The 25122-nt window shown below is 42.5% G+C and overlaps 2 protein-coding genes and 1 long non-coding RNA gene across 5 annotated transcripts in view; 1 reads left to right on the top strand and 2 right to left on the bottom strand.

Moving 5' to 3' along the window:
• Nucleotides 1-24234, bottom strand: LOC133840660 (protein espinas). Of its 2 annotated transcripts, XM_062272611.1 has the most exons (6): nt 22734-24232; nt 9121-9706; nt 7901-8014; nt 7428-7556; nt 2756-2959; nt 1-2087 (listed from the first exon to the last, which is right to left on the bottom strand). In XM_062272611.1, exons 1-6 carry the CDS (start codon nt 23861-23863, stop codon nt 600-602), a joined length of 3651 nt encoding a protein of 1216 aa, XP_062128595.1. In that variant the 5' UTR covers nt 23864-24232; the 3' UTR covers nt 1-599. The 2 variants fall into 2 exon arrangements, with proteins under 2 accessions (XP_062128595.1, XP_062128596.1); XM_062272612.1 differs by lacking the exons at nt 7428-7556; nt 7901-8014 and having other exon boundaries at nt 22734-24234.
• The window catches only part of LOC133840663 (uncharacterized), a 27073-nt gene continuing 4905 nt past the window's right edge, over nt 2955-25122 (top strand). For both annotated transcript variants that reach the window (XM_062272614.1, XM_062272615.1), the window contains exon 1: nt 2955-3560. In XM_062272614.1, coding sequence (XP_062128598.1) covers nt 3521-3560 — 40 coding nt within the window. In that variant the 5' untranslated portion in view covers nt 2955-3520. The remainder of the gene's footprint in view (nt 3561-25122) is intronic.
• On the bottom strand, nt 13421-19706 carry LOC133840664 (uncharacterized). Its single transcript, XR_009894204.1, has 3 exons — nt 18948-19706; nt 18658-18877; nt 13421-18600 (listed from the first exon to the last, which is right to left on the bottom strand). It is a non-coding gene; the product is annotated as an uncharacterized LOC133840664 (long non-coding RNA).

Below are 25122 nucleotides of genomic sequence, written 5' to 3' on the forward strand. Positions count from 1 at the left end.
TTTGTTTATCAATTCGATTATTGTTCGTTGATTGCGTTTCTTGTTTTTTTGGTTTTGCGTTAAAAAGTGGCAGATTCTTAGCTTAACAACTACAATACTTAATCATTTAATATTTGTATAATCATAGTGTATATAGTATATAAAGTTTAATATTGTATGTAAATGCATCATTGATATATATTTTTGCTTTGTACAAAGTTCTGGTAAAAGTCGAGACTTTTTACCTCATATGTTGGAATACTTGTGACTTACGACATTTGAACCAAGTAGGAAACAATTAAAAAGGGCCAAAGGAATGTACAGTAAACTCACGCTATAGTTACCCCACTCTATAATACATTATATTCGATATGTGTTTATTTACATTATGCAAACGATAAGTCGACTTCTGATTTGCTTCCCCTTTTTTTTTTTTAGACAGTGTACAGGCGCTGTCCGTTGCCAGCACGCGATTTGCCGAGGCCAAAGAAGTTCCACACACGCCTCAGGCAACCGGGTTTCTTTTCGGGCAACAGACTGAGACTCTGCTCCTCCAGTATGGTGTCCAGGATGTAATAGCTGCTGAGATTCAGCGGCGGTGGCGGCAACATGGGAGGTGGTCATGATATGGTGCAGTTCTTGCTCTCGTGCATAATTGCCGGCATTCCACCAGCTGGTGCCCCCAATCCGCTGCCAGCTCCCGAGCTCAGCATTGTGGCATCGCTGGCCTGAGCCTGTTTCTTTTTGCGTTCATAGGCGAGTGCATCGTTGGGAACATAGGCGACCCTCACGCCTCCATAGTGCTTGCGAGCTGGCAGCCTATAGACATAATCATCCATGTCGCTCGAAGAGCTCGACGAGCAGGTGGAACAGATGCTGGCCACATCACAATTGTCCAGATTGTTCAGCAGATTGAGTGCTCCGCTGCCCGCCTGTGTCTGAGCATTGTGCAGTCGCAGATTAGTCTGATTGATTTGCATCTCCGAGGAGCTGCGCGACTGATTGCGACGCCGGCGACGACGTCGTGCATTCGAGTTGTCCGTGTAGCTCTTAGAGCGCGACATCGTATCCTGAACGCTGTGGAAGCGCACCTCCTTCAGCGGCGGTCGATTGTCCAGCTGCTCTTGATGTTCCTCGTCGGGCTCTTCGTTGCAGTTACTGCGGTTGCTGCGATGCTTGGCGGCAAACAGCTGCTCGTAACCATCGTGTGGCAGCTCCTGCTCTCGCACCGACTCGTTGTCCAGCTCCAGTTCATTGGCCAACTCCTGGGTACTCTGCGTCATGTCCGAGTTGCTGGGCGAGTTGAGATTGATCTTGTCGATGCTCTGATAGCTATGTGAATCCTCCGCTTTTGACAGCAACATGTCTGGCATCGAGGACGTCAGCTGTGCATCGCCAAAGATCGACTTGTCGCCGGCGCAAATGTTGTCCAGACTAATGCCCAGCTCGGTGAGGTCAATGGGCGGCGGATGGGCGGGGCGTGGCATGCCTGGCACACCGCCACCCAACAGCAGATCAGCCACACCTGCAGCCTCCATTCGCTTGCGCTCCTGTCGCTCTAGCAAATCGCCAGCGCTGCCCGCACTTTTGCCCCCATGACCCGCATAGGCATGGCCATGGTTGCCATGACTGCTGCTCTTGCCCGCCGTGCCACGCCCCGTCGAATCCGCCGTGCGCCTGGGTGAGCGTGCTATCTGACTGGATGTGGAGGCGCGATGCGTGGGCCGCAGCTGTGGCCCCGAGCTGGTGTCCGACGGCGTTGGTGGCTCGCCCTTGCTGCAGGCAATCGAACAGTAGATGGTGCCACGACGTGGCAGGAATGGGCGACCCAACAGCGAGCACCGACACGTGCAACAGGAGAAGCACTGGTCCGTCGCATGCCAGTGCTGACCGTCGTGACTCATCTGCCCTTGATCGACGCCGATGACCTCGCCACAGTAGTCACAGTACTCGGCGAACATGGTGTCAAAGCAGCCCAGGCAATAGGGTTTGCCATCCCGCATGATGTAGCGCTGACCGCCCAGCTGATGCTCGCACTCCTGGCAGGCGAAGTGCTTCATGTGCCAGGTGCGACCTTCGGCCTCCGTGCACTCATCCGAGAAGATAATCTGTGTGTGTGGCAAGAGCAAAGCAATGCGTTGGCAATGAGAATAAAGAGTGAAATGTGTTTTATGGAATATTTTCTACAATCAAGAGTTATTTGACATATGTAAAGGTGGTTGCAATTTCAATTATTTTTGGTTGGTATCAAATAGGAAGGTAAAGCAATTGTGAGAATCGTACCAATTGCCAAAAGGGTATAGCATAAAATGTACCAAATTTATATAGAAAAATATTCTATAAATATACCGAAAGTTCCAATTTCATATCAATATTAATACGGTATTTCGTTAAAATGTACGAAATTAGTATACAAAAGAATTCTAAAAAATACCGAAGGTTATATTTGATATATTAATATCAATATAATATTGCGTCAAACTATTCTAAGTTAGTTTAACCAAAATATACTGAATATATACCGAAGGCTATAATATGTATAATATACCACGAAAATTTTATATTTTTGTAATTTTGAAATAAAATCTTTCATTAAACATAAAACACATTATAATTTCTTTGCTTCCGTTTTAAAATTAACATTTAAATGCGAAGACTCTTCTTTTAAAAACATATTCATTTAGTAAACTTAAAAATGACATTTTAGTTTTACGAATGTTGCTCTACTCTTTCTATGTACATATGTATGTTGTAATGTAATTTAAAGTAAACTTACCTCATCGCATGCGGAGCAACGCGGCTTCTGGGTCTCGGCATGATGGCGGCCACAGTAGAGATTGCCATCGCGCTGAAAGTATATCAAGTCGACAAGCAGCTCCTTGCACACGCTGCACACAAAGCAGCCGGGATGCCAGCACAACTGGGCGCCCAGTCGCTGGGCAAAGACCACAATGTCACCACCGGATAGCTGCTCCTCGCACTGTCCGAGCATAAAGAGAATAACGAGAAGAGAGAAGAGAAAGGTAAAGAACGTATAAATAACAGAAATATGCTAAAGTTGTACAGACGTCAGGCGATAGAAATCTGCAGCGTCTGCTTTGCTTGGCCAAAAATATTTAAGCGGCTATAAATGCTAAATAACGGTAATAAAACGCTTAAGCCCCCCAAGCGAGGACATGGCAAACCAACACGAGAACAGTTCCCATCTACGACCTCGGCTTTGCGGTTTTGCTTTTTCACAACGGAAATAATGCAAAAATAGCTGAAGGCCATGAGAGAGGAGAGGAACAAAGTGGAAGGCGGCCAAGTCCACCAAGTGCTCCCTAGAGAGTGCGAAATAAGAGACTTTAAACTGGCGAACTGAAAACGGCCGCAAGGAAAATGGAAAATGGAAAATGCTACTGCCACTCGTGTTGTTGTCACGGAGCCGTGGCGGAAGCGCAGCTTTTAATGACTCAACCTCAACTCGTTAAAGCCAAAGGCATTCGCATAATGAACTCATTTGCGTATAGCATGGATCCTAATAGGGTCAACAAAGCTGATGACTTGCCCGCAAACCCTAAAGACGTTTCAGCTAACAGGTATAGCATACTATGTATATAAATATATTTGCTAGGAAATCAACTTGTATTCACAGTCGCTTTTGGTTTGCGTTTTATGAGCGAGGCAAAAGCAATTAGCGCAATTGCCTTGATTTATGAATGCTTTTGGCCCAAAAAAGTTTAACACATGCGACTCTAACTGGCAGCATTTTGTGGCCTAACTTCCCCCATCCCCCTCCCTTCAGTCAGCACTTAGAGTCCTGACAAAGCCTCTGCCAATTTGCGCCATTTTAGCCAGAACTTCCGCCAGCAAAGTCGTCGAATCGTCGTCTTCATTTGGCGCACGCAAATTACCCGAGCAGCGAGCAGCGCCACAAAAGCCACAAGACGTTGCAAGGACACGTTGGCTGTATGCTGTGCTGTGTGCAGCTTCTTAACTTTCCACGCTATTAAACCTCAGTGTGGTGCCGCTCCACCAGTGTCCCCCGCAATCAGCATTTACTTTTGCAAGCCATTAAACATTGACAGCGAATGCCCATCCCGCCTGCTACAGGGTTGATAATTTCCATGGCAACGTTAAGGCCTTGCCCCACGCCCCATTCAGCTTGCCCCCGTTGCCATGTACTTTAAGTAGCTCCTAAACTTGGCCGCACTGCATGCGTCGTTAATTGTTGCCAACTCCAGAATTTATCACCCAAAAAAGAACTTGCCAAGGAAGCAAGGCACTTTAATTAGGCTCAGCTTCAGTTCTTCTGCCACTCAGTCGACGCTAATGATGTATTTGAAATTGTTGCTCTTCCTGTTGTGGTTGCGGATTTTCTCTTTTTCATCGTCTACGACTGTTCTTCTCTTTTTTTTAATACTCTTGTCGGTCAGCACTTTGCTGTGGTTTTCCGCAGAAAACTTTTGGGCAGGAAAAGCGCTCTAAGTAGTTTCTGTGGTGACGACAATGCAAGTGCAAAAGTTTTCGCAGCATTGATTGCAATTGCGTCCACTTAAAAGGACATTTTTCACACAGCTGTGCTAAATGTCATGAGAATCACAACAATCGCTACTCATTTATCTTATCAATCCAATTAATCCCAGTCGGAGTCGAAGTCGCAGTTGTCGACCCCGAACACGATTGCGACCTGCACTGCAGACAATTATGCTATTGACAAATTGACGCTGGCTGCCACGCGGAGGCGCCACCTAACTGCTGTTGCTGCTGCTTGGTCCTTGTTAACCCATTTCGTGAGTGTGTGTGTGTGTGTGCGCCCTAATCCAACTTTTACAAAACTTCCCTGCAGACAAGCAAGACAATTTCCTGCCCAGCCGATTCATACTTTTTACCCATTCCCCGTGTGCTCACTGTACAGTGGCTCAAATTATTAATGGCACTCGTTATCGTGCCCTTTTCAGTACATAAACTTTTCGCTTAACGTGCACAGACATTGGCAGCGCTCCAGCGAAGGACGACAGACGAGTGTATTCAGTTTCTACCTTTTTTGGTTCGGCAACTTTTTGCTTATTTCTTATTATTTTTCTTTTTTTTTTTGGGCTCTTCCTCTTTGCCGGGTGAAAGTATATTTCATGCTGCTGCCTGGCTGGCTTTCTAATAATTATTTTGTATTTCATCGTTGGCAGGACGACCTTTAGTGTCACATCCTTGTCAAGTTGTGCTGTCACATCCGCTCTGGCCATGCTTCAATTCTGTTGACTCCATTGTTGTTCGTGTGGAAAATCGGACTTGGCCAAATCAGTTGCCACAGTTCGCAGTTCGCTCTCTGACTATCTGACGCACGATTCATTTACAGTTGACTGAATATGAGTGCTTCGCTCTCTGGATCATTGAGCGTTTTCATAAATTCCCTTTAAGTATAATTTCTGCTCCTTCGCAAAAAGGGAGGACAACCTTTGCTTTGTTCGCATTTTAGCGTCCGTTTAGCAGCTCGGTTATGGTCTGTGAATTTTAAGCAGCAAACTCGAGTGGTTCGCTTTGGTTCGTCAATCTCTCTTTGGGGAGGCATGAAATCCGATTTGGCTTATCAAAGATTTCATTAATAATGCATAAATTCAGCGTCGCACTCAATCGAATTCGACAAATATTCACGACTCAAATGTGCATATACAAATTCAATTAAACGCCAAATTCGAATGGAAATAATCTATCCGCAATTTAAGCCTCGAGATTAGCTTGAGCTGAGATCATTTATCAAGTGCCAAGATAATTTCGGCATCTTAAAACCAGTCTCAGTCGAATGTTATCTCATTTTTTATGCGGCTTGCCAATGTTTAATCAAACTTAATCTTGTTGATTGGCTACCGAAATAGTGAACACCTGTTGCTCATTAGCTCACTGATTGATTTAGTAAGAAATGTTTAGAGTGGTAAACAAATATAATAATTTCATCATACTGAGACTCGCTCGTTAATGACACTTTCTTTGGCAACTTTCGGTCATAAATAATGCAAGACCCTTGGCCCGACAATCATTGATCAAACACATGAACTCAAATATTTAGCTGCACTTTGACATTCAACATGAGTTCCACACAGAAACTTATTGGAAACTTCACACGGTCGCAGCGACTAATGAACTCGAAACTGCAGGCAGCAAGTTCTGGCCATAAAAGTCGATGTGGCAAAGCGTAATAAATGCAACTTTCGTGCCAATTTGGGCTGTCCGCAAAGCCAAAGCAAACGAAATCACTGAAAACTTGGCCCCAACTTTAATGCGGCAAACACCTCTCTGGCATCTTGGGCCAAAACGCCCACGCACGTAGCTCAAGCTCAAACTCTGACTGAAGTTGAAGATGCCACAGCCAAAATGGACAAATGGACGTTGCATGTAGTCGAAGTAGTTGCGGCACGTTGCAGACACAGACACAGACACGCAGCTCGCTGCGTGGCAGCATGCGGCATAAACTTTTTAATAAGTTTTACGAGTGGCGAATGTGAACACAATAAAATCAAGCTGCACAACTATCTGTGGCAGGCAGACAGCCAGACAACCAGACTCCCAGACTGGCCAGCAACGAGGATGCAGTGTCAGTTGCAGTACAACTTGAAGCGGGAGTTGATATTGAAGTTGGTTAGCCAGCACGCACCAGACGAGACTCGAGACTCGGAACTCGGGACTCGGAACTCGGGACTCGGGACACTGCCAGCTAATAACAATGCAAATTTTGTGCGAGGACAATCGAAGGGAGATAGCAAAAGTGGCAGGTTGAAAGGGTAGCTCTCACTGCCACGGCCACTGCCACTGCCACAGCTACTATTTTATGCCACTTCAAGCATTGTGCTTTAGTGCCATTTCACTGCGTTGCACAGTTTTCTCTGTGTTATGTGCACATTCACTTTTCACCCCGGCTCAGACGAAAACATCAACTTGCAACAGTCGTAGTAGTTGAAGTTGGAGTCGCAGCCTTTGTGTTGCAAGCGAGCAAGCGAGCAAAGTTGCTGCAATTGTTTTTGCAACAACGTTTTTCATTTTCTTACAGCACTTTGCCGTTGCCGTTTGCTAAAAGTGTACTTAATGAAATCTTTTTGTCATCTTTTATTTGAAATGCTGCCAACTTGCAACGTGCCTTCAGTTCTTGCCTCAACCATCGCCCCATCGTTAGCTGGCTCGCTTATTGTTTCTGTCAGGCGCCATTGTCAATTCCTTTTCTACTTTTTTTGGGAACCACCCACGTATATATCTATATATATAATATATATATAGGGATTTCTTAAGCTGCAACCTGGCCCCGGACCTGTCAAACTTTTGCGCAAAACTTTTGCCTTGGCCTGGCGAAAATATGAAATCGAAACTCGCCATCTTGAAAGGGAAGGAAAAGTCTTTTGTTGCGCATAATAAAATGCAAATTTTGTGCTCACAATTAAGATGAAATACTTGCGAGAGTATAGAAGAGTACAACTTACCCCCTTGCAGGGTCTTTCATCGGACAGCAATCGCACCGCACCACGTCCCAGAGCCTCGCGTTTCCTTTGGGCCGAGAAGATGCGCAGCTCCTTGCGTTCCTCGTCGCTCAGCGAGTGGCAATAGCGCACCTGCAACATGGGGCAAGAGAAGGAGCAAGTTTTTTGTATTGTAAATTTTAATTAAAATCTCTTTTACAGCAAACTCAAAAAGGCAACACAGCGATGGCAACTTTTTTAATCTCGCCCCTTTTCGCGTGGCGTTGGGCGTGCTTTGATTTTTATACAAATTTATTTCAGTTTTCCATTTCCTTTTGTTGTTTTTTGTCTGAATATACGCGATTCTTTTTTTTTACAACTTGGCAACATTAACTGCATTTTTATGCTTCAACTTGCTTTTGTCGCCATCGCCATTGCCATTGCTATTGAGTGCTCCCTCTTGGCCTGGTGCTTTGGCTCTTTTGGCTAATACTCACTTCGTTATCTTGCGGCGGCAGCTGGTGCAGCAATTGTTTCACGCGATACTTCTCCCCAGGACTGTTGACGTAGGGCACTTTGTCGTCCGGCAACTGGCTGAAGTACAAGCGAACCTGTTAACGAGCAGAGTAGAGCAGAGAGCAACAAAGTAGAGAGTTGGATAAGCAAAAGTGGTCTAAAGAACTGCAGTTATTTGCCATAAGCTGTTACTTAAACTTGGGCTAAGACTCCCCTGTCCCCTTCCCATTAGTTAGCCAACTTTATTGACCCATTTGACAGGGCCATTTCGTGACATCATGTTAATTCGTTGTGACGTTGTGAGAAGACAGTCAGATAGACAGACTGACAACTCATAACGAATTAATCAAAGTGACAAAACGCTTTCACTAACTTGGCGAAAAAACAACAATGAACGCCCACAGCTGGACCACGACAACATCGTGGCCAACATCGCAGAAAAACAGCTACAAAAATTGATGTGAAACGTGCGAAAGTGGAAAATGTCGCAAAAGTCATGATGCAGACAGAATGCTGCCTGCAACATGCAGCCGAAAGAGCCACAAAAAAAAGTAAAAAAAAAAATCATTGCAGTTTTTCTTTCCCAGCGTTTTTCTCTGTTTGCATTATGTAAGCGGCTTTTCCTTTTCGTTTCGTTACAATTCGTTGGTTGAACGTCATTTGGGCCACCACCCCGACAACAACAACAACATCGACAACGACGACGACCAGGTCTCGACCGGGTCTAATTGCAGCCAAATGCGGCAGCGATTTAATTACAAAACGCTTTCGCTTTCGATCGATTGCCAATCGATTTGGAGCGATAATTTTCCAAATGCCCAAAAAAAAAAGACGCTTAGTGCGCCGCAATTAAAGTTGTCGCTGCATTTCCTTAAACGTGCTGCATGTGGTCACTGTCCAGGCATTGAACTGGATTCCACACACCGCAAACGCAAACGTAAAAAACGAAAGCAAGAGTCCAGCCCATGAACCACAGCAGGTGGCCAAAATCAAAGCGGGCGAAACGAAAATGAAAATGAAGACGAAAACGAATATCGAAAATGGAAACCGAAAACCGAAAACCACATGGAAATTGCACCCCGTTGGCAAAACTTTTGATTTCACCTAATTAGTTGTGACAAATTGCTATATGTGTTGCCATTGGCACGCCCTGTCAGAGGTTTGCCCCATGCCCCATGCCTCGACTCTCTCGCTTCCTCACCTGATCTGGCCGCAAACCCGGCGGCACCCATGTGTACTCCTCCAGCGCACAGCCGCTGTCATCGTCCGACTGCGAGTTGCGCTGAAAGTCCAACTGCTGATGGTGGCTATGGTGATAGACACTGGCTGTGGCCGCTGCCGATTTGTAGCTGGCGGTGCGCAGCGGCGATGCCACCACCGAGTTCAGTGGCAAATGATTCGGCGGTTGGCAATGGCGTCGCTGCAGCGGCGATACAAAATGCGCTGGCGTCCCGCTGCTGCTGGCCGTCGATGGTGGATCCAAATTGTTGCATGTGGCTGTTGCAACTGTCGCCTGGCTGTTGCCACCAGATTGTTGCTGCTGCTGTTGCTGCTGCTGATGTTGTGATGTGGATGCGAGCAGCGTTTGGTCGCCACGATGTGGCGGAAAGGGCGCACCACCGCCAGCCTCTAGTTGCAACAGCTCACTTTCCGTTTGCGTGTAGTAACTGCTGCCGGGCTGTTGCATCTTGCGGTGTTGTGCGGTTGAGGTGCTGCAACTGGGATTTGTGGTGCCGGTGCCGGTGCGGGGAGCTGGAGTGGGCTTGTACTTGCTGTCTGGCTGGATGCTACAATTGAAAGATTGAGAAAGCAACACTTTAGTATAAGCTTATATATATTTTTTAGGATTGTTTATTCATTATTTCTCTAAAAGATCATTAAACTTATTATGTACAAAATTTCTTTTAATTTAGATTATATTTTTGCACATGCATCATTATTATTCATTTATTCATTGTTTCCTTCACAATGCTTAGATGAAAAATGTAGTATATTATTGTATACACCAAACCAACAATATATTTATTATTGAAATTTAACTGGCTTTAATTATAATAGTTTGATTCTTGAAAGTTTCTTTAAATAAATTTTATGATGATTTTTGTGCTGCTTGTTGCTGCTTTGAGTTTGTCGGAGACCTGTTGTATTTCCAGGAACAGCGACACAATATTAGATACAAATGTATTAAATATATTTTTATTTATTTTTCCATTTTTTTGTTTAAATTGACTATTGTACACAAAAAGCAAAGCTTTAAATATGTTCTGCCATTAAATCATAAATAATCAAAATAAATATACTATAATAATAATTACATAATTCTCATAATATTCAATCATAAGTTAAGACAAGCTTCTTAAATCCGGCTCGCCTTCTTTAAATAATTTAATTATAATTTCTATAATTTCCTATATTTCTTCATTTAAAGATCACCTATGTTTTATATATTAAATAATCAACATATAATATAATAACATCAAAACAATTGTAGAAAATGTTTTAAGATATGCTTCTTATATCCGGCTCGTCTCCTTTATAATTGCGATTTTTAATTTACTTCAAATTTGATTATTATTTATTTATTTAAATTAATTTCTTATTTGTTTTGTACATATTTATTTTACATAATCACCACATAATAACCACACAATAATTGCATAAATAATTAATATTTAATCCGAGCTTCACACATTCGCCGCGGCAATTTTGTCGTGCCAAATTGCAATTGCTTGGCCCGCTTTCTGGCATGCCACATGTGGCATGTTAATTTGTAAGCTTAAAAATTGATCATACATAATATGTTGCACCGCCATCAAGTAATGGGAGTAGTCATGCGGATATGCATATGAGTATGATGAATGCTGACACAACTCGAACTCCATTTGCAATTAGCCAGCTGAGATACAAGACTCATTCGAATTCAACGTTTTGGCCATTTCTAATGCGTTCTGACTGCAATTGCAAACGAGTTGCAGCAGTTTCAGTTGCAGTTGCTTTTGCTGTTGCCGTTGCTGTGGCAGTTGCAGTTGCAGCTGCTGCGCATGCGTGTTGCTGTCCAATTTATGAAATTTTGAAATTGCCAGCGCATGTTTTGTTGCGGCCATCAGCATGTGGCCATCAGCAGCAACTCGTACACGTATAAAGTTAAAGCCTCGACCAGTAGTGGCCAGCAGTGAGCAGTGGAATCTTCTTTCTGCTTTCTGTGTACTTTCACTCTGCATCGACTCGATTCGGCGATTATGCAGCCAAGCAGAAGCAACACCAGCAAACAATTTAGAAATTCCAACAGCGACTGCATATGGCACCTCAACTCGGCTCAGTTTTAATTTGCCTTTTTTATTTTTTTTCGTTTTTTTAGCCGCTGGCAACAATTTTGTTTTTAGTATGTTTTTCGTTTTTTGTATAATTAAAGTCATTTGTGTGCGTTAACGCCAAGTGCTTTATGCGTTTTGTTAACTGAAATTAAAGATGAGCTGTAACACATGTTTGTTGTCCGACTGCTTTTTTTTTCCATTCATAGAGCATTTTGATTGGTATCAAATTGCACAACATTTGGAGCATGAATAACAAAGCAACAAAGTAGTAGTCCAAAGTTGGATTAATCAATGTGGGAAATAGTAGCTGAAAAGTTGGACGGCAATTTGCCAGCTCGCTAACCGATTTATCAGCATAACTTGTAAATTTATGCAAATTGACAACAATGAATGAAAATATGTCTGCATAGAGTTAAGGAAAAGCTGCATCACAACAACAATAACAACAACAACAACAAACAAGGCCAAGACGCATTTTTTGACCCTTTCGCTGGCTAAGCCAAATTAATGGGCTCGCAAAAGTGAATGGGCTGCTGCTGCTACGGCTGCAAGTGCTAAGTATGGCAGTAAGTGGCATGTGGCAAGTAAACATATGCTGCAAGTGAGTGATGGACAGTGCCACAATCATTAACACGCTAATGTAGTTCAACAGAGAGCAGCGAGCTGCCATTGTGATGGGCAGTTTGTTGTGTTCGCCATGCGTTGTAAATACGTGGGGCGCTTAGTGAAAGTTATTCCGAATGCAAATTCATTTGTTTTGTGTGCCAAAAGTATTCAGAGACCTGTCTGCCTCAACAATCTGCGTGCGATCAATCAAAAGCTGGCTGGCAACGTGCTGTTACATGCTTTCTAAATCGCTCGTCGATTGTCCACAGTCATCATTGTCTGAGGCCGCAAACATAGTCAAGGCATAATCTGTCACAAATGAATTGGGCGACTGTTGATTGACTTCTGATAGCAGCCAAACAGTGGCCAATTCAAATCTACCAAATCTAGCAAATCTATCAAATCTCAAAAACCAAGCCCGCCTTGCCAAATACGGCTTAGATTGTATGGACATATTCGCAGTAGCAGCAGCTTTAGGCTTGCCAGACACTCTCAACTCTTGGCCAGGCTAAGGCGATTTACTGTCTGGCTGGTTTTCTCTTTTTTCGTGCCAAAATCAAAACAAAATAAAATCCGAAAAACAAAAAACCTGTTGACTCTTTGACGCTTGATTTTCTATGCGGCATGCAATTTGATTTGCTGCCCCAAAATGCGACATGCATCTGACCAACTATGGTCACATCTCTGACACATGCATAAATTTGGGTTAAGAAGATTTTCAGTTTATTTGGCCTGATGTTTGTCATTTCCTTGATGCTTTCGCGTTACAATAATTAAAAGTTGCTGGCCATTAATTGCTAATGGTAATGGCAAATACATTCAGTTGGCAATAGAATCAAGAAACAAGTTTGCAACGTTGTGAGCAGCTTAACTGAGTTTTTTTTTTTTTTAATGAACATTTGCTGTCAAATTTAATGACAGAAAAATCTCCAGTTGGGTCTTTAGTCTACATGATACGTTGCACATTTCACAGCTTTCTTATTGATATCTTACAGTTTTATCTACACTTATCATTATAGTATTAATTTAATACTTAAATTTCCCCTATGCAACACGCTATAAATAACATTAAAATTTAACAGTTCTTTTTAAACTTATACATATAGTGGAAGTTTAATATTCATATTTTGATAATAATAGTTTCATAAAGATATATTGATATCTTTCTTTTATTCCTAAATTATCGATATTAATAAAATTAAAATTTCCCGTTTTCTACACATTGAAATCAATAGCAACATTTTCTAGATTTTTCGGATAATGAAAACTGTTTGTTTTTATCTATTCGCTTTAAGTAATATTATTTTTAAACTTTTAAAAGCTTCTTTAAGCTGTTTAATCAAAAATAGTTTTATTAAATTAAATTTTTGCAATTCTCACTCATTGTTAACAGCTTTAAAACTAATTTCTGCATTTGAACATAATTTTATTCATAAAAAAACTTAACTTATAAAAAACTTATTATGCTCTCTAATTAATAATTGAATTATTTAAGCAGCTCTAATTGCATTTTTCCAATTCTCACTCATTGTTAACAGCTTTGAAACAAATTTCTGCACTTGAACGTAAGTGTATTCATAAAAAATTTAACTTATCCGTATTATCCAAAACACTTGAAGTCATTTTGCTTCACAATTGTCCTGCTTTAATTGCTTTTTTCTCACTTATTATAAACTCTTTTGAGACTAATTTCTTCATTTTGACATGCAAATAGAGTTATATGCATATAAAATTTGACTTATCCGTTTAATCCGTAACACTCAAAGTCATTGTGTTGCATTCAAGATTGACTCATCGAGTTAATTTGAGCATTTGTAGTCTTATGCAACTCAATTCATAGCTCATTAGGCAACATTTCAGCAGCACGTTCAATTCAAAATGCCAATGCCGTGCCGCCTAACATACATACATAGCTAATAATAATATCTCTCAATTATCCACAGCAGCAGCAGCAGCAGCAATAACATCGAGGCTGATTGGCAGGGCATTTGAAGTAAAGCAACGCGAATGCATTTCAATGTTGCTTTCTTTCCTATTGGATATTACCGCGATTTCATTAAATTTTAGACACGCAGTTTCCACAGAACTGGAAACAGCAGTCGTAGACGAAGTCGGAGTCGGAGCAGGAGGAGCAGCAGTTACACGTAACTGGTTCAAAATCATTTAGGCACACAACCAGTTTCCCAGAAAGAAGTGCACTACGACACGCAGAAACGGAGAAGTGGAGAAGGAGACTGAGACGGCAATTGAACTACGTGGAAATTAAAACGAAACATGCAATTCTTTGTAATTGAAAAAAAAGAGAGGGAGATACAACGAGAGAGAGAGAGAGAGATAGAAGCAGCCACCGAATCAATCCGCATTAAATTACTTTCACAATTGGTCAAAAGATAAACGTCAGCTCCCAATTTAGCCAAGACTATGAGAATTCGAAGGCCAATGCCAAAGCTTGAACTGAATCCCAATCCCTGTATTATCTGCATGGCGTAGCACACGATCTTTCAAGAGATCGTAGCTGCCATTTAAGAAGATTTCATGGAGCACGCCTCGTCAGTGTGGGGGCTGCTCCAGAATCGAACGCTGTTAAATTAAAATGTTGTGCTGTGGGCGTGTCAAAGCAGGCTACTTCTGCTCGCTCCCTCCCTTCTTCATTCCCTCCTTCCCGCTCTCTTTCTAGACCCATTACGAAATCGCTGGCCTTAGTCTAAGCCACAGTCTTAACCTTAGTCGCAGTGCTCTGACCTTGTTGCGTGTTTCTCTGTTTTTTTATAGTCTATCTTTTTCTCGCCGTCTTTCATTGTCTTTCCGAATTGCCCCCAAAGTGGGCGGGGTCATGTTGACTGTCAAAAAATTAAAAAATAAACGGAACCAGTTGCAGTAGTAAAAAGCGAGCGTATAATATTTAAAAAAAAGCTCTTTTTGTGTTGTATAGTTTTTTTGACTTGGGGGCAACTGCTGCATTTGACTGAGTTTACGTCACACACGAACAATGGCCTAGCGACAACAACAGCAGCGATAAGCGTTGTACATGCAACCACGTCTGTAGCTGTGGCTTTGTGTGTGTGTGTGCAACACGTGTTGATGTCGCTCAAAAGTTTATGCATTTTTTATGAGCATGCACACATTTTGTGTGCGTTGTTTGTTGTGTTGTTTGTTGCCTGTCTGCGCCTAACATTTGAGTGCTTCATGGGCCGCCAACCTGTAGCTGAACTGGAGCCCGTTGCACAAGTTTTGTGTGTGCAGCAACAACAGTAACAGCAACAGCAACAGCAACGCCTCTTTAAGTACCGCGAGTGATTTAGTGCAAGAGTGCCGTTAGACAGGCAGCAGCAGCAGCCTAGGCGCAGGTTGCCGATAAGCTGCATTTGCGCAGTCGCAACATGTAGCAACTGCTGCATCAGCATCGGCATCAGCTTTGGCATCAACAGCGGCAGCGGCAGCATCTCAGCATAGTCAACAACATTGGCTAAAATGCATAATTAATCTGACTGCAGAAGAAGAAGAGGTGGAGAACTGCATCTTGAGTGTCGGCGTTGTTGCATGCACCATGTGGCATTAGTCTCTCTTTCTCTAAACTTAACTCAAATCGAGTCGTTTCGATTCGCCGCTGTGTTGAGTTTTTGTTGAGCGCGATTCCTCGATTCGCAGTCTCGCTCTGTCATTAACAGCTTTTGGATAATTTTATGCGGACTCCAACCACTGCAACAAGAACAAGACGGAGAACAAGAACACTGCCCTTGCCCCATGCCCCCAATGCTGCATGCGCCACTGTATGCCACTGACTGCTTGTCAGCGACTTTGGACACGTTTCAGCGATTTCCATGTTGCATGTGCTTCGCTCTAATTTATGCAAAATGTTCTTGTTCTTCTGCTGTAATTCAATCTCCCCTCACAAGCTCAACATTTTTGCAAATTCGAATACCAAATTCAATCTATGAAATTCAGTTTCAAGTTCATGTTTCACCAACTTGATTGCCAAGTTTTTTTCATTGTTTAAATTTATAACAATCAAACTACCAAATAAACTGGATTATAATGAATAGTTTGGTTTTTATTCTTTTTTTCGAGCTGTGAAATAGTTAGCCAATTAGTTGGCAATTTGGAATGAAAAAAACAAACGTTACTGCTGCTTTTAAGTCTTATTAAATTAATGGCAGTTAGTTCCCATTCCCCCAAAGACAATTGGAAGCCAGCTCTCAGCTTAGTATGTAATTGCTGTAGATTGGGTGGCAATGATATGCGAACTGAAAAGTACGTGTAGATTTCGTGGCTGGAAAAACTCCCACAGTTCTTAGACATAAATTAGATATTTCTCTTTAATTTGATGAGTTGAGATGGAGGAAAAATAATACGAGTACAGCAGCGAGAGATGCTGTGCCGCTGATGTGACGATGATGATAAATGTAATTGTGTTGGCTTCACATCAAATTAAAGCACATCAAAAAGATTAAAAAAAAGAGAAATAAAAAGCGAAGCAAAGTTGATTAAATTAAGAATGAAAAAGCAAAGCAGAAAAATTGTTATAGATGGGCAGCAAAGAAAATAAATATAATTGACACAGTAAATAAGAAATTTTCGTAGAAACGAGAAGAAAAGAAATCGGACAACAACAAGAAAGTGATACAAAAACACAGACAGAAAATGCCATTAAATTTATTGTCTGGTCTCGTATGACAAACGCTGGCAGCGAATCAACGAAGCGTATAACATCATCGCTGATGGATGTGTCTGGAACTTGAACTGAGACTCACACTCAGACTGAGACTGAGGCGCTTTACAGGTGCCACAACCTGTTGTAACGTGGGAAACTGGAAACTGTTTGCGACCCCTAACAAAACGCGACAATTACCAAAAAAAGAAGGAAATACAACATGCAAAGAAGTGAGTGGAACAGCTAGGCTCAACCCTGCGGCAGAAGAACCTGGAGGCCAACCCCATTGTTCTTGTGGTTGCAACGCGACGCAAGAGGCAGCTGACCATGAAGCTAGAAGCAACAACTCGGGTCAGCCAAGTATGACCAAATGGGTTGGATGCGCTTCGTGTGATGTGTGTTGCACTTGCAACATGGCCGGGGGCCAGGCCAAACGGAAGTGTGGCATATAATTAATGACGGCATCATATGCATCACACATACAACTCGACTAGCAATAGAACTTTGAGTGAAAGATACTTTCAATACTTTCTCACAGTCGTTCTGCAAAGTTGTGCAGTGAGGCATAAAAGGATTAACTTGAGCACACTTTGAAATGCCGCATTGCTCCGATTGCATTTCCTTGTTAACTGTTAATGGACTCGTGCAGCTGTGTCTGTCTGTGTGTGTGTGTGGGACATCAAACAAACAGCAACATTTCAATTAACCAAAAGATGCTAGGGAACAGAATTGACTCAAGTCTAATCGTCGCCTGTCAAAACACAGCTCTCTCAAAGGCCAGATGTCTGCATCTCTCGCTCAGTCGGTGTCTGGGTTTGTCTGTTAAAATGCGCAATTAAGTCATCATACGCATACGCGAGCATCTCTCTAAGGCAAGTGCATCGCATTAGCCAAAGCAGCCACAGCCACAGCACAGCAGCCAGTTAACCAGACAACCAGGAAGCCAGCCATCGCAACTTGTTGGGAACTTTTACTATTTGTCCAAGTCATACGCTGGCTAATGAAGCCTGAAGCGCAGATCTCGAGCACTTCTGAATAGGAATTAGTGGACAGGATCTTTCTTGTTAACAAAATGCCGTTAGTTGACGCGCACATAGCACATAGCATAGCATAGTTCCTCGCCCAGTTTTCTGGCCATAATTCGTAGTACGTCTGTGTTTTCTTTTTGTCCATTTTGCGCAATTTATCAAGTGCAACAACTTTGCGGGGCTCATTAACGTGCCACTTGCAACAGTTGCAGCGGCAAGTACCGACCGCGTGGGCGTCACTCGAAGACGTCGCTGTTGACCTGCCTGTTAACTTCGTACTCGAGTTGGAGTTACACATGTTTCTTCAGCTTAATTGTGATGCGAACGCGCAGACTTGAATAACAAATGCAACGATCTCAGCGGCATTAGACTGCACTTTTTGACCAGGCCTACAGCGAGAGAGAGAGAGAGAGAGACGAAGAGAGAGAAGGAAGAGTCTTGTGCGCAGCTGCTGTTAACAATTTTTACGCGAAATCTAGGCTCACAACGATGTCCGCAAAGTGGCAGAAACATTTCAAGAAAATCACGATTTTCAACTCGAGATCTTTTTTTTCGGCTACCGTGCGGGTGGAAAGGTGTGTGTGCGGTGCGGTGCGGTGTGGTATGCGGTGGTCTGAGCTGATCTGAGGTGGCATGCTGTGGCGTGGCTGTGATTCCAGTTCGATTTCGACACTTTCACAATTCGCGTAAAAGTGCTGAAATATGGTTTAGACGACATTTGTTCCATTTTGCCGTGATATCAAAGAATTTGCATGAAATTTCTATTCGACAGACGGACGGACAGAAAAAAAGAGAGTTGGCTGCCTTAATAAACATTTATTTATAGATTCATAGATTTTGATTTGAAGATTAATCGATTCAGATTTTAAATGCAATGACAAATCAATTTACGACTGCAATTACTCTCAGTTAATTGCCGGCGCTGCCCTCGGGCCAAAACATTTGGCTACTTTTTGGCCACAAAACTCAAGTTGATAATGCGGGGGCCCAATTTTTAAGAGTGGGCGAGAAGCAAACAGTAAGCAGCCAACAGCTTTATTTATTCTCTTGAATGTATGTTTTTGATTTGGCAAAGTGCTGGGCTTTTGTATTACAAAATGATGGCCATTAAATTAATTAATTTTCGCTTAATGCCTTACCTCAATTTTCAATTAAACGTTGATTACAAAAGTGGCCACAAAACTGGTTTTCGACTCTATTCTTTTGTTTCTTTATTTTCGTTTCTCAGTCGCTTTTGCCGCCGCATAAAAATAGCCGCATAATCGGCGTTTATCTGCGAGATACACGTACTAAACAAGCCACGACCTCTGACTGACTTATGGCCACTAAATTGCGTCTAGATACATGTGTTGGCCTGGCCTGGGCAGTTAGAAGAAGTAGACAGACTGTAATAACAATAATCAAAGAACAGGAAACATAATAAGCTCACAGCAACGCCCTTCAATTTTCCTGTTTACTGCTTAACACCCGCTCTCTTTCCGTCCCAGCTCAACGCTAATTTCATTTGCGGTTTTTGATTTTATTTTATAAACACATTTTGACTTTGCTTTTCTTCTTTTTTTTTTTTTGCCAATTATTGCCCGTGCTGCTTCAGTGACTTGTTCGCAGCATTTTTGATTGATTTTTGTGTGTATTTCAAATTGAATTTCCCAAAGCCAACAAAATCAATCAGCCAACTTGTTGTCTGCTCGTCGTCGCTGGCTGTCGCTCTATTCACTTGTAAATTTCTGTCATTCTTTGGCTAATGTATTTTATTGATTCTGGGGCTGTTATGCAATAAATTGTAGCCCAAAACGCTGACGGGCATTACATCAACCTCAACACCTGGTCAGCCAGACGAGAAGCGGACCAAAACGGTACGCCCATTAAGTTATCATCATCATTGTGTTGCTTTGGCCAAAATGTGATTCGAGGCATTGTAGAAATTTATGCTTTAATTGTTGAAGTGTGTTGGCATCAATTCTAGTCCTCCCATTTATTTTGCTAGCTTTGCTAGTATTGATGATTGTGGCACGTCTCGTTTTACGATTGGCCGTAAAAACAAGAAGAGGCAATTATGAAATATGCGTAATTGAAATTTTACTTCGTCGGGTGGGAAAAGTGGAGGTTGAGCCGCCAATCACAGCTGATAAATGGCAGACAGTTAAGGAATGCACAAATGTGAACGCCCCGCGTGCAAAATAATAAAGAAAGAATAAAAAATTACTCATACGCCCCTTTAGAAAGCCAAAATAAAAAATTAATTGCAAGAAAGAAAACTATTTGCGTTACGCTTCTTTCTATTTTTGGGGGGCGGTCATTTGATATGTCTGCAAATCCTCACTCCCCAAATTCCCCCTCTCTTCCATCTTTCGCAATTTCAATTAAAATGCCATATATCATCAGCGCTTTGTGCGCACATCGAATGCAATTAAAATCAAATGCTTGGCTCCGCTTTTTAAATCAAAGCAAATCGTAAAACGATAAGCCTTGCCGCCAACCAAAGACCACCCAGCTAAAAAGGCAACCAGTCTAGTCGAGTCGAGTCACTCGCAGCTCCATTAGCTCCATTCCCATTCCTCTACCACATAGCTTATTTATATAGTACTTATATTTTATTGTACACATTTCGCTACTATAATACAGGAATTCCAATGCAAAGTGCCGATCGAGCTGCCGTTGCTGCTGCTGCTGCTGCTTCGCTTAATTACACTTTAAGTAGCCGTAGTCAATGGAAATTCAATAGGACCCAGTGTCCAGTGTGCTAATGAGTCGCATGAATTCATTCCGAGGATGAAAAACATGCTAAGCTAATGAGAGATAAAGTGAAAAGAAATCGAATGAAATGCAGGGCTCAATGAAAATACATAAATAGAAGCATTCGCAGACAGCTCGAATTTCGTGGCACGTTTTTGATTTTATCAGATGGCAAATTTATGCAACACTTTGAAACACGAGCAAGTGGCAAGTGGCCCTTTCAATCAGTTCTTTATGACCGGGCCAAGAGTCATTAAACGGAAATCTAATTAAGCAGCTGACAGATTTATGAATATCGCCAGTTTACCTGTTCACAATTTCACAACTCTGTCGAGGCATAAATTAGTTGTTGGCAAGGGGCAAGTGCAATGTGGCATGCTAACAAAAGATTTTTCAGCTACTGCAAATGATGCGATAAATGAAGCTCACATCTTTAGATAGTGTGGATGCTACATCGGGATCTTTGCATCTTAACGACGCGATGCGATGCGATAGGATGGGAAGTGATGTGTGCGCAGTCATGTGGCAAACGCAGAGGTCTCAATGCATCAGAAGGCGGCCTCTTAACGAAGGGCATCCTTAAGCAAGAGGTTATTAAAATGACATATGGAATTTACGTGAACAAAGAATGAGTTCGTACAAAATGACAACAGAAGATGCAAAATGCGAAGAGGGAATTAAGGAAGGTCCGAGGCGATGTTGGAGCCTCGAAAGTTGTGGCAACTTATTTAAGTCTGGGCCACTTTTGAGAACTGCTGTTGCCACTTAGTTGCATGCAATTCATTTGCCTGTTAACAAAACTTGACAACAGGATTTTCAATGAGGCACAGCCTGCACTCTGAAGTCTCTGAAGTCTGGCAAGCTGGAGAGCAGTTGTGCGTTCCTCTTTGTGGATGCCACGTGCTGAACTGAACTGAACTGAGCTGTTTGATAAATAACTCTTGGTGTCAGTTTTGCAAATAGCCGTGCATTAATAACGCCCTTTCAGTACCAACATTGTTGTTTATTTGCCTGCTTGGGGCAAGCAGCTTGCCTTGGAAATATGAAACTCTCTGTTCTGTTGGCATGTGGCAAGACTTGAAAGTTGAAATTAATTTCCACTGAAGATTACTTTCAATGAGTCATTAATGTGATTAAAGGCTGATATTACAACAATAAAGTGTCATCAATTTTCAATCGATTTATCTACTAAACAGAGGAGATATGTTTACACAAATATTATTTTATTTGCAAATACTTAAAGGCAAATTAGTTTTTCTAGTACTATGTTAGAATTAAAATTCTGTTATTTGTACAATTTCCTAAATAAAAAATCTAAACAATATTGACAGAAATTTAAAAAGCACAATATCTTAAAACAACTCAAAATTTAATTCCAATATTTATCACAATATGAATCTTAAGATGTTTATTTATATACCAAAGAATAAAAATTCAGTTAGAGAAGTAAACTTCAAAAATCATTGTGTAGTATTTTTTTTAATGAAAAACCTAAACAATATTGTGAAAGCCAGAGACATCTATTTTGAAGCAATTGAATATCTAAATAAACTTCAAGTCAGTTGCGATTTAAAGACTTTTGCTTTGATCGAGCTTTTAATTAAATTCATAACTTCCATAAACAATTTGTAGTATTTCAAACAAGAGGCTTATAAAAGTCATGGAATTAAAACCAAAAATATTTGAAAACAACTAAAAATGTAAATAAGCGTAAAGATATTTCTATTTGAATAACGTGCCTCAATAAAGTTTTAAATTAAATGCAGATTCAAATTTTGAAATTCATAACTTCTTTAAACATTTTATATTACTACTGAAATAAAAATGATATCGTAAAAGTCTGGATAATAAAAATCAATACATTTTAAAACAATTGGAAACTTAAAGAAACTTTAAGTCCATTTCTATTTCAAGACTGTGCTTTAATCCAGTTGTTTTTACGATTTCCTAGTAACGACAATCTACAAGTAAATCGAAAGGATATTTGTAACAATTTGAATGGTAGCTCAACAATACAAACGAACATTCATAGTGAATGTGTAATAAATGAATCTGTTGGTCAACTCACACCACAGAGCAATGTGACAGGCAATTCTGGTAGCTTTTACGAGCATTTAGAAGCCAGGCCCATATAAAGCTATTAAAGAGCCATTAAACTAGCCCATAAACTGTTCTATATACAACTCGAAAAATGTTCCCCATGTCATCGTCGTTAATTTCTGTTGAGATATTCCCACAGGTTTATCAGAAATTGAAATCGGAATTAGAATTGGAGTTGAGTTGGAGCTGAGTTTGAAATTGGAATGTGAAGCGCGTCAAACGCATTTCAAATTAGGCTTTTTGGCTGCCGCTCCAATTAAGTCGATTTCCCCCCGCTGCCCCACTCCACCTGCTGCTGCCACAATTTGGTGGCTTATCTTAGGGTTCTGGCCAAAAGAGTTATGGCCATTGAGATTGAGGCTCGGAAAGTTGAACTCACGTTTTGGCAGCTTTGCAATGTTGTTGCTCGCGTTCTCGTTCTCGTTCCAATTGCTGTTGCTGTTGCGGCACCTTTGAGTGGCCATCAAACTTGGCCAATTGTTCTTCAATATCGCTTAATTGTATATCATCAGCAATGGCCGCATTCACGTATCCAACGACTCCAGCCATCTCCAATTGCGATTCCGTGCTCCGTCGCAGCAGCTGTTCCGTATCCGCATTGTGCAGCCAAACAGCGCTTCGATTCCGGCAAACATTCAGACTACGCAGCGCATTCAGGGGCAACAACTGTGAGGCATGTGGCATGCTTTGTTTGTGCTGCTGCTGTTGCTGTTGCATGCGTTGCAACTGCGACGCACTGAGGCTGCCCGTGAGCATCGCCACCTCGACATCATCATCCGTCTCGCCGTTGCACGATATGCCCGATGAATGGAAATGCTCCTCCTGCTGCCTCTTGGCCGGCGGACTGCAACCGAGGCTGGAAAGATCGCTGCTGATCAGACTCGATTGCTGCGAGTGCAGCGCCATGGCCAGACTAGGAGCAGGTTGCTCCAGGCTCGTCTGTGCCGGCAGCTCCAGGGCAATGTCGTAGGGTGCCAGCGTAAGTTGCTTTGGCTTCGTTTTGGTCTTTACCGCTGCCTTGACTACGGCAGCGCATCGTGGCGAGCTGGAGCTGCTGATGGGCAAGGTGCGATTCTTGGAGCAGCTGGCCTTCATTTTGCGAGGCGTCAATTTGGTCACCGTCGACAGACGCGACTGATGGCCACTTCGCTGCGGCAGTTTGGCGGGCACAGCCACTGGAGGAGGAGGAGGAGGAGCTGCTGCTGCGTCCTTGCGTTCCCCGGAGGCGGAACGGCGACGACTGCGTCGTATGCTGGGCATGTTGCGTGGAAACAACTTGCCCGCATCCGGCTGCGAACTCTTTGAGGCACTGTCGCAGCTGAGACTGTTGCTGCTGGGACTGCCGCTGCTGCTGGTGGTGCTGCTGCTGCTGATGTCGGTGATGGCCAAGACGGAGGCGCATTCGCTGTGCATGATGACTTCGCGATAGTTTTTCGCCGCATCTTGTTGTGCACTGTGGTGTGGCAGGCACTTCTTCCACCAGTGTTTCTTCGATAGCAACTTGGACATATTTGGTTAAAATGGGAACTGTTGCTGGTTGTTGTTGATGTTGCTGTTGCCAATTAGCACATGGCCCACACCCCTTTCTTGGGCAATGGCTCAGCACACGCGTCAATCACAATCACAAATCAATTGACACATTAACGAGACAGTGCAACGCGGTTGCAAGTGCAGTTCGATGCTGGTATGCGGCATGCACAGCAATTACTGTCAGCTGCAATTAACGGCCAATCCGTTTGTTCTAATTACGTGCGCAAAATCAATGAGAAATCACTTCGACTCAAACGGCAGAAAACGCACGAGAAACGCGCGCGATTCTCCAAAAACGCGCACACGGCAGTCAAACGAACCGTTCGCTTTGAAGTTGCGTTCACAACTGAAGTCGCGTTGGGCGCGTGTAGAAAGTTGTTAGCCCGATCTGAGCAACAAGCAAAGAGCTTCAGAGAGAGAAAGAGCGAGAGCGTAAGCGTAAGCGAGCGCTATTGTTGTTGCGTTGAGAGCAAAGCAAATTTCAACAGCAGCAAGTGAGGCAGACAGGTTGGTGCAGGTCAAACTCAACACAGGTGATGATGATCACCGGCTGAAACTCACCACTCATTCGTTCGCTCACTCTCTCACTCTCTCGCTCTCACAGTGAGCAAGTGCAGTGGAGGAAACGAACACAAAACAGGTGCCGGCTGCCGGCGCGAAGTCAGCACTGAGCACATTTGAGTGGGGGTTGAGTTATTGAGCTGATGAGTTTTTTTATATTCGGTGTTTGAGTGCATTTCTGGTTTGGCGGCCGCATTCTGTGCGCTTATTAACAAGTTATTGGTGTGAGTCGTGAACGTCAAGCAGGCGCTACTGGTTGCCTGATTGGCTGCAGGCTGTTTGACACATTTCAAGCACTTTAGTGAGCTGACCCATTTCATCAACCCAAGAGACAGCGACAGCTGCAGGAGTGAAGCGGAACTGAGAACTTAAAGACAGCAAGCAGCTCAGCTCGAGTTTAATTTCGAGTTTTGAGCGTTTTGTTGCCACATTAGCATCGTCATAGTCGATCATTATTATCAGCCGGAAGGGTCGCTACGAAACGAAAATGAAACAAACACCTCGCGATGAAGGCGAATGAAAATTCAAAGAAATTTCACTCTTGGCCATCTGTAATAATTCACGTATGTAATAGTGAAACTTTTCCGACTTTCTAAATTTCATTTATTTTCTAATCAATGCTTTTATGATTTAGCTTTGGTTTTTGTCGACCATTTAATGTAAACATAACTTACTTT

Source organism: Drosophila sulfurigaster, chromosome 3 (assembly GCF_023558435.1).
Source record: "Drosophila sulfurigaster albostrigata strain 15112-1811.04 chromosome 3, ASM2355843v2, whole genome shotgun sequence".
NCBI lineage: Eukaryota > Metazoa > Arthropoda > Insecta > Diptera > Drosophilidae > Drosophila > Drosophila sulfurigaster.

Excerpts from the sequence above, each read along its gene's own strand:
- LOC133840660 (XM_062272611.1), bottom strand. The coding sequence starts at position 23,863 with ATGTCCAAGTTGCTATCGAAGAAACACTGGTGGAAGAAGTGCCTGCCA. Across the intron at positions 8,015-9,120 it reads CGGGTTTGCGGCCAGATCAG|GTTCGCTTGTACTTCAGCCA; the intron begins GTGAGGAAGCGA and ends GCTCGTTAACAG. Across the intron at positions 2,960-7,427 it reads ATGAAAGACCCTGCAAGGGG|TGCGAGGAGCAGCTATCCGG; the intron begins GTAAGTTGTACT and ends ATGCTCGGACAG.